This window comes from Chiloscyllium punctatum, chromosome 11 (assembly GCF_047496795.1).
Source record: "Chiloscyllium punctatum isolate Juve2018m chromosome 11, sChiPun1.3, whole genome shotgun sequence".
Taxonomy (NCBI): domain Eukaryota; kingdom Metazoa; phylum Chordata; class Chondrichthyes; order Orectolobiformes; family Hemiscylliidae; genus Chiloscyllium; species Chiloscyllium punctatum.
This window is the reverse complement of record NC_092749.1, coordinates 114628339-114644717: the sequence shown is the minus strand read 5'-3', so window position 1 is coordinate 114644717 and position 16379 is coordinate 114628339. Positions and strand designations below refer to the sequence as shown.

The window sequence follows — 16379 nt, the reverse complement described above, 5'->3', positions numbered from 1 at the left end:
GGACGGGTTGGACCGAAGGCTCTGTTTCTGTGCTGTATATCTGGGAGGATTCTGGGTAACCCAAGATGGAGGACCGGAAAAATTTCTGGCTGTAACAGCTGCTCCTTTTTTTGTTTTTTATTTTGTGGTATTTTAGGTGTTGGAGGTGATTTCCTTGAATTCTAGGAGCAGCAATTACTGTTTTTTATATGCTGTTGCACTGTTTTGAAACTTTGGAGAAAAAAAAAGTCAAAACCGCAGCACTTTTAAAAGGGAGAAGAACAGACTAAGGAAGCACATGGTGAGGTCAGTGCAGGAGAGAGAGAGAAAGAAACGTACATTGTTAACTGACAGAGTTAGCAGTTACTGCCTTTGCTGTTGAATTCATGTGTCGCTGGACATTGGAGTGCATCTAGGAAAATTAAAGTGATGTTTTCAACTGATCTTGGAGGAACCTGTCTGGGAGAAGTCACAGCACAGAAGTAGATAAGCATTGCCTTAAAATAAGTCTGCAGTAGTGAGTAGACTGGGTTCTTCCTTGATTATTTTGTTGAAATATGTCTCTTGATTAAACTTAAAATATAAGCCATAAGTATTAAGTTAGCCTGGAGCAGTGTTTTGTAGAGGGATGAGATTGCTATTTTCTGGGTCTGTAGATTAAAGAAGCAAAAATGGCCTTTAGTAGAGTGATATGCTCTTCATGTCGGATGTGGGAGTTACAGGAGAGTTTACAGGTTACTAAGGATTGTATCTGCAATAAATGCCTTTGGTTGTGAATCCTATCAGATTGAATGGATCCGTTGGAGAGGCTGTTTAAAGGCAATGAGGAATTTACAAGAGCAAGAGGGTATGATGGATGGCAATTATAGGAAGGGGGCGGGGGGGGAGCCTCACATACACATGGATGGGTTAACTCCAGGAAGGGTAAGAGAGGTAGGCAGCTAGTGCAGGAATCTTTTGTAGATATACCCATTTCAAACAGTATGCTGTTTTGTAAAATGTAGGGGGTGATGGATTCTCAGGGGGTCGTAGCACAAATAGTCAAGTTTCTGGTATTGTGACTAGCTCTAATGTAATGAGAGGTACGTTGGGTTCTAAGCGATCAATTGTGTTCGGGGACTCTCTAGTCTAAGGTGCAGACAGACGTTTCTGTGGCCAGCAGTGAAAAATCAGAATGGTGTGTTGCTTCCCTGGTGCCAGGATCAAGGATGTCTCAGGGTGCAGAATGTTCTCAATGGGAAGAGGGACCAGCAGGAGGCCATTGTACACAGTGGAACCAATGACATAGGAAGGGAAAAGGTTGAGATTCTGAGGGGGGATTACAGAGAGTTAGGCAGGAATTTAAAAAGGGGGTCCTTGACAGTAGTAATATCTGGATCACACCTGGTGCTATGAGCTAGTGAGGGCAGGAATAGGAGAATAGAGCAAATCAATGTATGGCTGAGGAGCTGGTGTATGGGAGGAGTTGAGAACAAAGGTGAGTCAAACATCGGGGGGCAGGGACAAGGTAGGACTAATAAATTAAACTGCATTTATTTCAATGCAAGGGGCCTAACAAGGAAGGCAGATGAACTCCGGGCATGGTTAGGGACATGGGACTGGGATATCATAGTAATTACAGAAACGTGGCTCAAGGATGGACAGGACTGACAACTTAATGTTCCAGGATACAAATGCTACAGGAAGGACAAAGGGAGGCAAGCGAGGAGGGGGCAGTGGCGTTTTTGATGAGGGATAGAATTACAGCTGTGCTGAGGGAGGATATTCCTGGAAATATATCCAGGGAAGTTATTAGGTGGAACTGAGAGATAAGAAAGGGATGCTCACTTATTGGGATTGTACTTTCAACCCCCTAATAGTCAGAGGGAAATTGAGAAACAAATTTGTAAGGAGATCTCAGTTATCTGTAAGAATAATAAGGTGGTTATGGTAGGGGATTTTAACTTTCCAAACATAGATTGAGACTGCCATAGTGTTAAGGGTTTAGATGGAGAGGAATTTGTGTGTAGAAAAAAAGTTTTTGAATTTTTCTGAAAATTCAGTATGTGGATGTACCTACTAGAGAAGTTCAAGTTTTGCACCTACTCTTGGGAAATAAGGCAGGGCAGGTAATTGAGGTGTCAGTGGGGGAGCTCTTTGGGGCCAGTGACCATAATTCTATTAGATTTAAAATAGTGATGGAAAAGGATAGACCAGATCTAAAAGTTGAAGTTCTAAATTGGAGAAAGGCCAATTTTGACGGTATTAGGCAAGAACTTTTGAAAGGTGATTGGGGGCAGATGTTCGCAGGTAAAGGGAAGGCAGGAAATGGGAAGCCTTCAGAAATGCGATAAGAATCCAGAGAAAGTATATTCCTGTTAGGGTGAAAGGGAAGGCTGGTAGGTATAGGGAATGCTGGATGACTAAAGAAATTGAGGGTTTGATTAAGAAAAAGAAGGAAGCATATGTAAGATATAGACCGGAAGATCGAGTGAATCCTTAGAGTATAAAGGAAGTAAAAGTATACTTGAGAGGGAAATCAGGAGGGCAAAAAGGGGACATGAGATAGTGTTGGCAAATAGAATTAAGGAGAATCCAAAGAGTTTTTACTAATACATTTAAGGACAAAAGGGTAGTTAGTGAGAGTGTAGGGCCCCTCAAAGATCAGCAAGGCAGCCTTTGTGTGGAGCAATAGGATATATGGAGTTACTAAAGTATTTTGCATCAGTGCTTACTGTGACAAAGGATATGGAAGATATAGAATGTCAGGAAATATGTGGTGACAGCTTGAAAAATGTACTTAATACAGTGGAGAATATGCGGGATGTCTTGAAACGCATAAAAGTAGATAAATCCCCAGGATCTGATCGGGTGTATCCTAGAACTCTGGGAAGCTTGTGAAGTGATTGCTGGGTCTCTTGTTGAGATATTTGTATCATCGATAGTCACAGGTGAGGTGCCGGAAGACTGGCAGTTGGCTATCGTGGTGCCACTGTTTAAGAAGGGTGGTAAGGACAAGCCAGGGAACTATAGGTCAGTGAGCCTGACGTCGGTGGTGGGCCCACTACATTTGATCATTTTATATAAATGATTTGGATGTGAGCATAAGAAGTATAGTTAGTAAGTTTGCTGATGACACCAAAATTGGAGATGTAGTGAATAGCAAAGAAGGTTACCTCAGGATTACAACAGGATCTTGATCAGATGAGCCAATGGGCTGAGGAGTGGCAAATCAAGATTAATTTAGATAGATGTGAGATGCTGCATTTTGAGAAAGAAAATCTCAGTCGGACTTATAAACTTAATGGTAAGGTCCTAGGAGTGTTGCTAAACAAAGAGACCTTGGAATGCAGGTTCATAGCTCCTTGAAAATGGAGTCGCAGGTAGATAGGATAGTGAAGAAGGTGTTTGGTATGCTTTCCTTTATTGGTGAGAGGTGGGAGTCGGGATGTCATGTTGTGGCTGTACAGGACATTTGTTAGGCCACTTTTGGAATATTACATGCATTTCTGGGCTCCTTCCTATGGGAAGGATGTTGTGAAACTTGAAAGGGTTCAGAAAAGATTTACAAGAATGTTGGAGGATTTATACAGGTCAGTTGGAAATGCTCACAGGAACTCTGCTTCATCCACTACCAACACACCACCACCACGTTACCCCAGGGACAATGCTAGGATAAGGTTGTCCTCCTGAGATAATACAAATGTAAATGCCCTAATCCTGGGGAATTGTTATGCAGACGATTTCCTGACTCAGTGATTCCCCAAAACAATGCCGGTGTGGTATGCCCTAGCTTTGGGGGATGGTGATGAAAGCATTTCTGAATGGAAGAGATTGAATGGTCATTTGATTTGATAATAGATTAGTTTAGATCACTTACAGTGTGGAAACAGGCCCTTCGGCCCAACAAGTCCACACCAACTCGTCGAAGCGCAACCCACCCATTCCCCTACATTTACCCCTTTACCTAACACTATGGGCAATTTAGCATGGCCAGTTCACCTGACTTGCACATCTTTGGACTGTGGGAGAAAACCGGAGGAAACCCACGCAGACACGGGGAGAATGTGCAAACTCCACAGTCAGTCACCTGATTCGGGAATTGAACCTGGGTCTCTGGCGCTGTGAGGCAGCAGTGCTAACCACTGTGCCACCGTGCTCCCCTAATAATAGGGGAGTAGTAGTAAATGACTGGAGTGAAAGTCATCTGCATTCCTGTCTGAATGTCATCCCCACCCAATTCCAGAATGTTCAGTCAGTGCAGTTTAACCCTTTAATAGTACATGAATATCCAGAGAGATATTCCAATGTAATCTCTTAACATTACATACTTGCCCAAACATTGCAAAAATTGCTAACTATTCTGCTAACCGTTTAAATATTAATAGTTTGCAATTATAATATTTGTTTAATAAATTAATTTTAATGAGAACACTTAATTCACTGATTCTGGAGAAATGCTTTGCAATTCATTAGTTAGGTACGACACCACCTTGAGTCAGACTAACCCATTGGGATCAGATGCTTGTTTCACTGCTACAAGTCCAACTGCTAACTGTAAGATCCATTGCTTGTATTATCAGATGTCAGGAGTCCTATTGTGCTAAATCTCAGTATTCGTCTGTTACCATCTGTGTTGCTGGACCCAGGACCCTTCCTATACTGTTATGCCCCAATATGGCTCAATCCACTTACTGTATCTGGCAGTATTTGGTTTCAAAAGCTAGGTGATATGCTGTTTTGTACTTGAAAAGTGTTTGTATAGTGGAGGTGAGCGCTGACTCACCCTCAATCCTATGCCCCTGTATTTTGTGCAATAGCCTTCTGTGGGTAACCTTATCAAACACCACTGAAATCCACATACACCATATCAACCACTTTACCCTCATCCACTTGTTTGGTCACCTTTTTCAAGAACTGAGTAAGGATTGTGAGGCACGACCTATCCTTCACAAAACTGTGTTGACTATCCCTCATCAACTTATTCCTTTCTAGATAATCTTAAACCCTATCTCATATTACCCTTTCCAACACTTTACCCATGACCGAAGTAAGGCTCACAGGTCTATAATTATACAAGGTTGTCTTTACTCTCCTCGAACAAGGGAATGACATTTGCTATCCTTAAGTCTTCTGGCACTATTCCTGTAGGCAATGATGACATAAAGATCAAAACCAAAGGCTTGGCAATCAGCAGTAGCTGTTCCTTGAATAAGCTCCACATTTCGACTGTGCCCATCCTATGCATCCTAAGTATTGCCTAATTGCATCTTCATTGCCTTTCTCCCAACTATAACTTTTGCCCTGTGGTATATATCCATTCCTTTCCATCACTGTGACCTCTTCTGTTTTCTGCCCCATTACAACCCTCTCCCTCTCAGACTTCTCTACCACCCTGTCAATAACAAACTGCAAACATGTTTTCTGTCTACTGTATCCTAAAGTTAGTAACATCCTTTTCTTAACATTCTATTACCCTAAATCTGCCATATCTTGCCACTGCCTACTGGTGAAACCTGCCCTAGTTAATCTTTATCTTATGTGCATTGATCTAGCTGTAAGCGGGAAAGCAAATAAGGTAGAGTTGGATCTGATGAGATAGGGAACTGTAAAGAGAAAACAGAATTGAGAAAATCTTGGAGGGAAAAATGAAGATTTATCAAATTTTACATTGCTGCAGGTGCTGAAGTGCTCAGTAAGTCATTTCTGGCACCCTTTGAGGACTGTCATGTTGGATCATGACAAGTGAGCAGGTGCAAAAAGCTTGACCAGGATATTGTCTGGATTGGAATGTATTAGCTTGAAGTAGAGGTCGGACAAACGTGGATAGTTTTCGCTACGGTATTGAGACAGAGGGGTGATCTGATTGAATAATATAAAATTATGACCAGCATGGATAGGCTGGAGAGTTAGGAGTCTTTTTTTCCAGCGTGGATATGTCAAATACTAGAGGCATAAGTTTAAGGTGAGAGGAGTAACGTTTAAAGGTGATGTGCAAGGAAACTTTTTACACATGGGGGGGGGGTTATAGGTACCTGATAATCACTGCCAGGAGAGGAGTCCAAAGCAGATACATTAGCAAAGTTTGAGGCACTTAGACAGATGTATAGTCAGGAAATAGAGGTATCGAGACCATGTGCAGACAGATTGAATTAATTTAGGATGGCATCATGCTTGGCACAGACATGGTGGGCCAAAGGCCCTGTTTCTGTGCTGTTCGATGTTCAAAATACAGGCCTGAAGAGGTTAGCAATCAGTAGTGCAGTGTGTTGCAGTAGATCGGAGTTTGAGGTCTTACATAATGTGGGACGGGTGGGCTGGCAATGTGGGATTGAATCTTGGCCCTCATGAATGGACATTGCAGACCTTTCTGTTTTAAAAAGGCCCTGTGTTACTAAACAGCTTTAGACACCCAAGACCTGACTTTTGATAATTCACTTTTCACCCTATACCAGCAGCCTGAGAGAACCTTAACTCCCCTTGTACTGCTGATCCAATTTTGTTGCTCAAAATGCCCTGCATCTTCCATTGGGCCACCTGGCTTGATTTTCTCTGCAGCACACTTTTCCCCCAAACACCCACCAGCTCCCAGTTAAAAGGAGCTAAACAAAGACGACAGATGGTAAGATTCCTCCTTCAATGCCAGCTAACAGTTGCGTGTCTGTGACGCATCCTTTAGTTGATTGTAATGCCCAAGAGTTCTGCGAAAACGTACAGTGTTGTATGAGGCATACTTCCTGTGTCACATTTTGGGATCTGTATACGCACAAGTCTGTTCCAGTTGTGGTGTTTAAATTTCATGTTCACAAAGTAGTAACAGAGGAAGAAGTAAGAAATGTATTAATCAGATACTAAAGCCATAAGAAAATGTTATGTAGAAAAATGAAATTTCCATATCCATAATTACAAGAAAGTAAAATTGAGGCAAATTGCCATAATTAATTTTTGAAAATCCTTCTGCTTGCCATCATAGTTTTTCCTCCAAGATGAATATTCCTTGGTGCAGGTTAGTTTTCTAACATTTTATAAGCCCGAGTGTTAAGTTTGTGGTGGTTGTTCATTCCATCAGTCTCAACTGCACAATCCAGGATGGCAGCAAAACAAAGATTCCAACAGCATGTCTTTAGCTTCCAAATTTTAAAAAGAGGACAAGTCGGTTAATGGCCATGCCAGAGCAGTGGTCCTCTAATAGAATTTAAGAGTGAGGTGATCTTATTGCAACCCACAAGGTCCTTTATATGGCGAATTAAAGTACTGAAATGCGTTTCCCCTGGATGGGGAGTCTAAATCGCGGGATGTCTTTCACTCGATGAAATTCACTTCACTTTAGAGTTCTGTACCCCACAGCATTGTGTACTTACATTGCTGAATATATTTAAGGCTGAAATAGGCAGATTTTTGGCCCTTCAGGACATTGAGGATGTGGAGATTGTCACTCTTAATTCCATTTTTCTACCCAATCAGCCAGGATTGTCTTGAATGGTGAAGCAGGCTTGATGGGCCAAATGGCCTACTCTAATTTCTTAATGTCCTTTAACTCCAGTCCCTCATATCCCAAAGAAAAGCAAATTATTTTTGTTGGGGTAACAGAAGTGAATGGAAATATTTGATATGCAAAGAGCAAAATTAAGATTGAGCTTTACTAAGTTGATTTTAAAGGCAAAAATGCACATGCACCATGCGAGTTAATCTGAAAGTACAGGGAGTCATCCGAACTTAACCAGTGTGGTAGCTGGAAAAAGTTAGACAGAAGTTCTTAGAGGAGGTCTTTTTCTTTTGAAATCTATTCTCAGTTGGTTATGGGAATTCACTTCTATTAATCTAATGAATAGAGGAAAATATGTTTTGAATCTGCCATCCAATGAAGAATTTCCCTCCTAGTATGGATCAGTTCTGTTTTAGCTGTTGCTTTCTTTGAAAAGCAAAATTTTTTTTTCTAAAAGCAATGAACTTTTGAAATCTTCCAAATGTAGATTGATATGTTTAATTTCATTTTTAGTTGTGTGTAATGAGCATGTTTTATTATTAAAACCAATTCAACAATCTTTGTTTTTTTTCAGTGAGCAACCCATGCTTTTATCAAAGAGTAAGGGTGACCAATGATCTAATTGGGAGCTGACTTGCCCAGCTAGGATTATAACAGTATATCCTTAAGTATGGATATCAAAGTCTCTTACATTCATGAAGTGGTGTCACCCATGCTCCATAGAATTGTAGAAATATTTCCTTATTCTTTTACTCCTTTGGTTCCAGCCCATCAGAGATATGGAAATAGAGGCTGGTATGTTGTTTTTAGCTGTTTGAGTTGTTTTGAATTGGTTTTAATTTATGCCAGGGTGTGGTTCCTGACTCTTGCCCTGGAGTTGGTGATAGATCTGGAGGTAAAGTGATGCAAATGACCAATAGTTCCTTGATCTCTTGCCAAAGTAAGCAGTGCTCATTATGAGCACAAGGGCTTGAAGAGCCAAATGACCACCACCTGTGCCACAATGACTCTTACTCTGTTGAGAATTGACTCACTCACTTGTGGTGCATAGTTTCTTATCTGCTTCCAGAAAATCTAATTTGCATAGAAATCAGGAATCTGTATTGTATCTGATCGTGGATTTTTTTTTGTCCTTTTGTAAACAAATTGACTGTAACTCTGAGCCTGATTGTATTGAGTCCACTGCTAAAGTGTTGATATTGTATTCTTGCTTTGCTGAATGGAAGTTGTACTTGGAATGGCTGGGAAAATGTGAACCAATCACACTCAATCTGCCATGGATTGGCAATACCAAAGCAAAAGACTGGAGATGCTGCCAATATGAAACGATTTTAAAAAGGTGCTGAAAATACTCCTGAGGCTGGTAGTTGCTGGAGAGAAACAGTTAATATTTCAGGTTAATGAAATTTCATCAGAATTGGTAAAAGTTAGAAATGTATTAGGTTTTCAACAATGAAACGAACCAAACAAAGTATCTGTGATTAGGTGTAAAATGACATAATTATACAAAAACAATGGAAATGGAGCCAGCAAGGAAGTGAAGGATGTGTCCTGGGGAAGTGTGAAAGGCAGAATGATTAAACACCAAAAATGTGCCACCTGAACACCAAGCTGAGTGTTTTCACTATTATCTTTATACTTCCACAGTGGGCTTGAAGCATCCTGTCCCTTAACTGGATTAAAATGTACTTTGTGCATCTGGTTATACCAGAGCAGAAGATAATTCAGACTAATGCCAACTGTTGCTTGCTTAATGCAGGTGTCTTTGCTAAAGCGTCTGGAGCGAGTTTTCCAAACTTGTTTTTCTCCAGTGCCAGCTGTTAAAGTCACCAAAGAAGAAATCTGCTCCCTAGGGCAACTGCTGCAGTCTGGACTGGAGAAGGGAGACCAGGTCAAGGCAAACAATGGGTAAGACTGTGAACAAGTACATAAATTGCTGAGGGTTCACTTGAAATAGATTGGTAAAAACATGGTTAAATGCACTGAAAATGATTGATTAATCTTATTATTATGAATAAAAGCTCTAAAAGTTGAGCTGATGAAGATTCAACTGAAATGTTCTTTGCATACTGCAGCAACAAAACTTTGTTAAATCCAAATGTGTGCTTGATGAAGCCAATATAAATGAAAATCTGTAACAAACTCTACTCTAAACAGCATATTTTAATCAAAGTGCTTAATCAGCTGAGTCATGTGTTTTATTGTGCTGAATTGCTTTATTATTTCTTGTGGATCATGCAGGGAGTTGTTATCTTTGTGGACCGAGCTACAAGATATGGAAGATGCTCACGGCCTGAGATACCAGTGGGGTGGTTCTCACAGCAACAAAAAGCTTCTAATTTCTCTGGGAATTGATACCAGAAACATCGTAAGTTAATGGGATTGGGTGATAAAGGAGAATTGTGTTAGAGCTTGACTGCACCTTCCAGACCCGTCGCTACAGTGAAGAAGGCGTTTGATATACTTTTTTTTTATTGGTCAGAGTATGGAGTACAGAAGTTGGGCGGTCATGTGGCTGTACAGGACATTGGTTAGGCCACTGTTGGAATATTGCATGCAATTCTGGTCTCCTTCCTATTGGAAAGATGTTGTGAAACTTGAAAGGGTTCAGAAAAGATTTACAAGGATGTTGCCAGGGTTGGAGGATTTGAGCTTTAGGGAGAGGCTGTTTTCCCTGGGGCTGTTTTCCCTGGAGCATCGGAGGCTGAGAGGTGACCTTATAGAGGTTTACAGAATTGAGGGGCATGGATAGGATAAATAGACCAAGTCTTTTCCCTGGGGTTGAGGAGTCCAGAGTAGAGGGCATAGGTTTAGGGTGAGAGGTGAAAGATATAAAAGGGACCTACGGGGCAACTTTTTCACCCAGAGGGTGGTACGTGTATGGAATGAGCTACCAGAGGATGTGGTGGAGGCTGGTACAATTGCAACATTTAAGAGGCATTTGGATGATATATGAATAGGAAGGGTTTGGAGGGATATGGGCCGGGTGCTGGCAGGTGGGACTAGATTGGATTGGGCTATCTGGTCGGCATGGACAAGTTGGACCAAAGGGTCTGTTTCTGTGCTGTACATCTCTGACTCTACTGCCATTTAGAAGGGCAAGGGCAGCAGAGGGTGGTGGTGGAGGGTTTGCTTTCTAGATTAGAAGCCTATGACCAGTGGTGTGCCACAAGAATCGGTTCTAGATTCCCTGCTTTTCATCATTTATATAAATGATTTGGATGTGAACATAAGAGGTATGGTTAGTAAGTTTGTAGAGGACACCAAAATTGGTGGTGTTGTGGACAGTGAAGGAGGTTACCTCCGAGTACAATGGGATCTTGATCAGGTTGGCCAGTGGACCGAAGCATAACAGATTGAGCTTAATTGGATAAATGTAAGATGCTGCATTTGGAATGGCAATTCAGAGCAGGACTTATACACTTAATGATAATGTTACGGGGAGTGTTGCTGAACAGAGACCTTGGAGTGCAGGTTCGTAGTTCTTTGAAAGTGGAGTTGTAGGTAGATAAGATAATGAAGAAGGTATTTGGTATGCTTTCCTTTATTAGTCAGAGTATCGAGTACAGGTGTTGGGCTGTATAGGACATTGGTTAGGCCACGTTTGGAATACTGCGTGCAATTCTGGTCTCCCTGCTATTGGAAGAATGTTGTGAAACTTGAAAGGGTTCAGAAAAGATTTACAAGGACGTTGCAAGGGTTGGAGTATTTGACATATAAAGAAAGGCTGAACAAGCTGGGGCTGCTTTCACTGGAGCGTCTGAGGCTGAGGGGTGACCTTATAGAGGTTTACAGAATTGAGGGGCATGGATAGGGTAAATAGACAAAGTATTTTCCCTGGGGTCGGGGAGTCCAAAACTAGAGGGCATAGGTTTAGGGTGAGGGGGGGAAATACTTAAGAGACCTAAGGGGCAATGTTTTCTTGTGGAGTGTGGGGTGTGTATGGAATGAGCTGCCAGAGGATGTGGTGGAGACTGGTATAACTAGAATATTCAAAAGGCATCTGGATGGGTATATGAATCATAACGGTTTAGAGGGATGTGGACTAAATACTGGCAAATGAGTCTAGATGAATATAGGATATCTGGTTGGCATGGACGAATTGAACTGAAGGGCCTGTTTCCCTGCTGTACAAACCTGTAACAGTAGATACACCACCACATGCAAGTTCCCCTCCAAGTCTCTCACCTGGAAATGACTTTATATATATTGCTGTACATTCACTCTCTTTCACAGCATTGTGGCTATACCTATAATTACCTGGATTGTTGAAGTTTAAGAAGGCAACAGAGCACCACACTCTCCAGGGCAATTAGGATGGGCAGGAAATACTGGCCTCAGCTAGTGATGCTCACCTTCCATGAATAGATTTTTTTTAAATGAAAGAAGTCACTGTCTTTTGATGCAACTGGCTTACTTCCAATAAACAACTATATTTCATTAATTCATTCTTTCTGAAACGTGCTGACTCTTGTAAGGGCAAATGAGTCACTCTGGTAGCAATGTTCTGGTTGCTGTTTGTGAGATAGACATTTAATACATTTGGTGGTAGCTGTGGGGAAAGGAGCGCTACCTTGTTTTTGAAACTGCCTTTTGTCCTCTAAAGTTTGAGTTCTGATTAGGGTGGTGAGTTTTGAGTACGGCAGGGAGATTTCAGTTTAGATTATGAGTTCAAACATTTGTATGTAACTGAAACTCATAACCAAGTGGAAGAATTATCACCAACTGAACTAAGCTGTCAGAACTTTAAGTGCAATGCCAATTTCTAATTCTTCAAAACAAAGGTCAGATTTTAAATTGTACTTTAGAAACAGAACTGCAAACTGTTATCACTAAAACTCTGATATTTTCACTTCATTTCAGGTTTAATAAAATAACCAAATGATTGTAATTGTCTCTGTTTTGAAAGTTATTTACAGGGCAGAGGAAGCAACCTGTCATTGTTCCTGCATACGCATCTGGTCTGGTAAGTCCCAACAGTAATTGTATATTATGATGCATTAATAACCTTCATTTCATCTCTATGCATGGAAGCACAAAAACAAGAATGGCCTGCACATGTAATTCTATCATTTTTATTGTTCAAATATCCTAAACATTCATATAATGAGAAGTATTTGGCAAGTCTGATGGATCCAACAAATTTTATCCTATTGGTATTTCAAATTTTCAAGCAAACTAGATGCAGAAATCTTCTAGCAATCTGATATGGTAGATTTGGTTGTAAACTGAAAATGTCTATCAAACTAAAGTAGTGGACAGAATCATCTTGTGTAAATTGCCCACAGTGTAAAGTACATTTTCTGTTCATGATAAATTTCATTTTAACAGGCTGATTTCCAGAATATACATGGTAATTATTATGCTTGTTTAGCTGTACATATAGAAGATGGAAAGTGATTTTTTTTATTCTTGCATTGGGTTAGCTTGGTCCCTATGTTCTTTGTATTATGAAAAGCAAATAACAAACAAATCTTGTTTTCCCTCATTCTCAGTTCAGATCCTGTTTATGATCATGAAGCCTTCAGATTTTGACCAAATCATTATTTGCAGTACTTTTATTGAACTACAAATGATCACTAATCATTCTGAAAGCTTTCATTGACATGAGAAATAAGGATCAAGTTGGTCTATCTGGTTTTAATCATTGCTGATCTAATTGCAATACAGTATTGCACTTTACAGTGATGGTGCTCCATTCCTCGAACCATTAACGTAGTATGGGCTTCCCAAATCTTACCATGTGGCCTTATGACAGCAGGTCACCCCAGGGTTATGGGTGTACAGTGGGGTAATCTCTTTAGACTGCTCAGTATTTAAGAAAAAGGTATTTACTTTTTCCACTGGGTTTTTCAGGACAAGAATCAGACCACCCATTCCAACCGTAGGAACACAGGAGTTGGGAGCAGGGTTAGGCCATCTGGCCACATGAGCTTGCTCCACATTCAGTGACAGAATGGCTGATCTGCTTAGTGTCGCAACCCCACATTCCTGTTGGCCTCCATCAATCTGGACTCCCTTGTTTATCAATAATTTGTCTAATTCTGCCTTGAGGGAGTTCAATGTCCTGGGCTTCTCAACTGTCTGGAGAAGAAAATTTCACAATTAAGAACCCTCTGAGCAAAAACTATTCTCTCCCCCCCCCCCCCCCCCCCATGTGTCTTGAAAAGGAGACTACTTCTTCTTAAATGGAGTCGCCTTTGTTCCAGTCTCTCCCACACACAGGTAACATGTTATAGTATCTACCCTGTCAGGTCCCCAGTTAGACCATGTACAAAGCCTTTACAAATAAAGGCAAGGATTTAAACTGGACCTTGTAGCTATTAACGTAATCACAGTAACCATTGTTGCCTTGGAGTTCACAACATTTGGTTTTTGTTTATTTTCCCCACTTCAAGCCTCTTATGTAGGTACGATATTGCAATCCATGGTGTGGTATCTTAAGTGATGTGTGGAAATCGTTAATGTTTAGTAGTCAGGTTAAGTATCATCAGTAATATAACCCAGTATATTTTTCATTTGCTCTTAAAGTTTTACTTCAGTCATTGGCTGAGAACCTAAAAGGTTAATTTTGCAAGTGCATGCTGCTAACATGAGTGCTCACGTTTTGAAAGTATAATCAGGAAATTGTGCGTTGAACAACTTTGAATTTCTGTTGCTAAGCAGAAAAACCTGGGCTCTGCACCCACTTTTTCCAATTATGCACTTGCACCTGGTGAGGCTTAATTCCAAGAGCATATGATCTCAAAATTTGCCAGTTAGAGTATACCTGCTTTATGTATCTTGATTTCTTTTGTTTCAGGGCATGTTAGAACCCACTAAAGAACCAGTAAAACCAATATCGGCTGCAGAGAAGATAGCGTCAATAGGTCAAATTTCAACTGCAAGTGTGACCCCCTCAGAAATGTGTGGTTCTGCATCTGATGAAATCCAAGTAATTATAAATTATTTTGTTTCATTACTAAAGGATATCGAATGATTTATATTTTTTTGCTTGTAAATAGCTTTATTTGCTGGGTAGTAAGTTGTAGGGAGCAGAAGGAAGATTGACGAGGCAAACTTTGCTCTATAAATTAATTATTGCCTAGCCTTTTAATAAACTTTCCACTGTGCTTAATGTTTTATTCCATCCTTGCTGAATGGTGGATTGAAATCTGAAAACGATGATTTATTTTATTCTGCATCTGTCTGCTCAAATGACATTGCTATCTGGTCATCTCACTGTCCATGGGAAATACCTTGCTTGTTTGAGAACTCTCTGCAGTTATGAGACAGAGGTTGGGAAACCGATTGGTGGCTTCATCTGGAGATGTTTACTTTGTCATATTCATTACTGATTTAAATAGCAGTGTCTTTGTTTAACACTATGTAAAACTTGGAGAGTTGAATATTATGCACAATTGCAATGGAGCTAAGAAATACCAAAACTATCTGCTTTGATATTAATTTGCAGCCGGATACTCTCTTCCTCTCAGTACACGTCAGCGTTCCTGTGTAATGTCATGTTTTCTTTTCTCCATAGGAGCACGTCCCACCTGTTCAGTTTGACTGGAGTAGCAGTGGCCTTACTAATCCTCTTGATGGTACGTCCCTGCATAGAGCCTTTAGCACCAGAACTAGAGTTAAGAAACTTACCAAGTTCAGACAGACTTCTCTCTCCTGATTTTTCTTTTGTTTTGCTTTCCATTTATTTCTCACTATGGAAATCCTGGCTTTTTCGTAATCTAGTTTAGTGCATTATGACAGTGCCTCGACACGAAAATAAATACTGTAGATGAGCATTATAATGCTAACATTGCATCCTGGCTTTCACAGTTTCAATTCTTTCCCTCCTATAATAATCATACAAAACTATGCAGTATTAATGTTTTGAATTGTACTACCTAAAATAGCTGATTTTATAACTGCATTAACGATAGTAGTTTGCCGAATCAACATTGGAAGCTTACTTCCCGTTAACAAACTCATGAAAATGTTTGCAGTTTTTGTGGGGAGCTGCAATGTGTTTACTTGTAATTTTTTAAAATAAGTCCTGCCCTAAACCAGAGAGTGCATTTTTAAAGAATTGTATGTATGTAGGAAAAAAAAATTCATGTTACTTAACTGAACAAAAGCAAGTTCAATGAATCATTTTTTATCATTGTAATTTATTGCAAGTTATAATAAATTATTCTGACTGTCAGACTTGCTAATCTCTGAAAACTTAAAAGTTCACATGCAAGAGGACTTCTCTTGCAGACTACTTTCTCTATCTCATTTTATTTACATTTCTTTTAATGCACAATTGCTTAAGCAAGAAAGATTAAGTTTGCTATAACAAATAGAATAAGACGACCAGCTTGCTCAAGTTAGTTTTTGAATGTTGCATGGTACCTAATGTCAGTTATACTACCTAACACATCAAAACCGATTTAAGCATTTGTGTAGTTATAGAAGACTTGCTAACATTTGGCTTGATTTTAAGAAAGAAGTTCGTGTGGATTTGGCAGTACTACATGTGTAATCTTTTTTAACTTGTTGAATACTGAATTTCATAGGTGATTGAAGTATTTAGGTTCCAAATATGACAATGTTTAATAAATTTTGAAGTATTGTGTGTCTGAACGTGTAGATCTATAAAATCATAACTTAGTAAACTGCTAAAGTTAAAATGAGAATTATTTTATTGGTCTTCCTATAGTGCTCCAAGGCTTAATCATGTGGGTCAAATCCAAGTCCCATCCCACAAACACCTTGTCTAAAAGTGGAAAGACCACTTTGGTCATCCTCTCTGTTTTGGTGTCCATTAACAACCCAGTCAAATCTTCCTGCTTACTTCATGATTGATTCCTTGTGCTTGTGACTTGTTTGTCAGGCTCCATTTCAAATTAAATTCTGTCAGTCACATAGTTGAGGAAAGTGCATTCCCTCATTGTTATTTAAGCTGCAATATTTT

General features: G+C 40.0%; 1 protein-coding gene across 1 annotated transcript in view; it reads left to right on the top strand.

Annotated features, from left to right (window-relative positions):
* Positions 1 to 16379, top strand: part of LOC140483362 (aftiphilin-like) — a 59419-nt gene that overhangs the window by 26058 nt on the left and 16982 nt on the right. The window contains exons 3-7 of the mRNA XM_072581564.1: positions 9204 to 9352; positions 9686 to 9812; positions 12354 to 12410; positions 14247 to 14378; positions 14967 to 15027. Of these exons, the coding sequence (XP_072437665.1) occupies positions 9204 to 9352; positions 9686 to 9812; positions 12354 to 12410; positions 14247 to 14378; positions 14967 to 15027 (526 nt within the window). The remainder of the gene's footprint in view (positions 1 to 9203; positions 9353 to 9685; positions 9813 to 12353; positions 12411 to 14246; positions 14379 to 14966; positions 15028 to 16379) is intronic.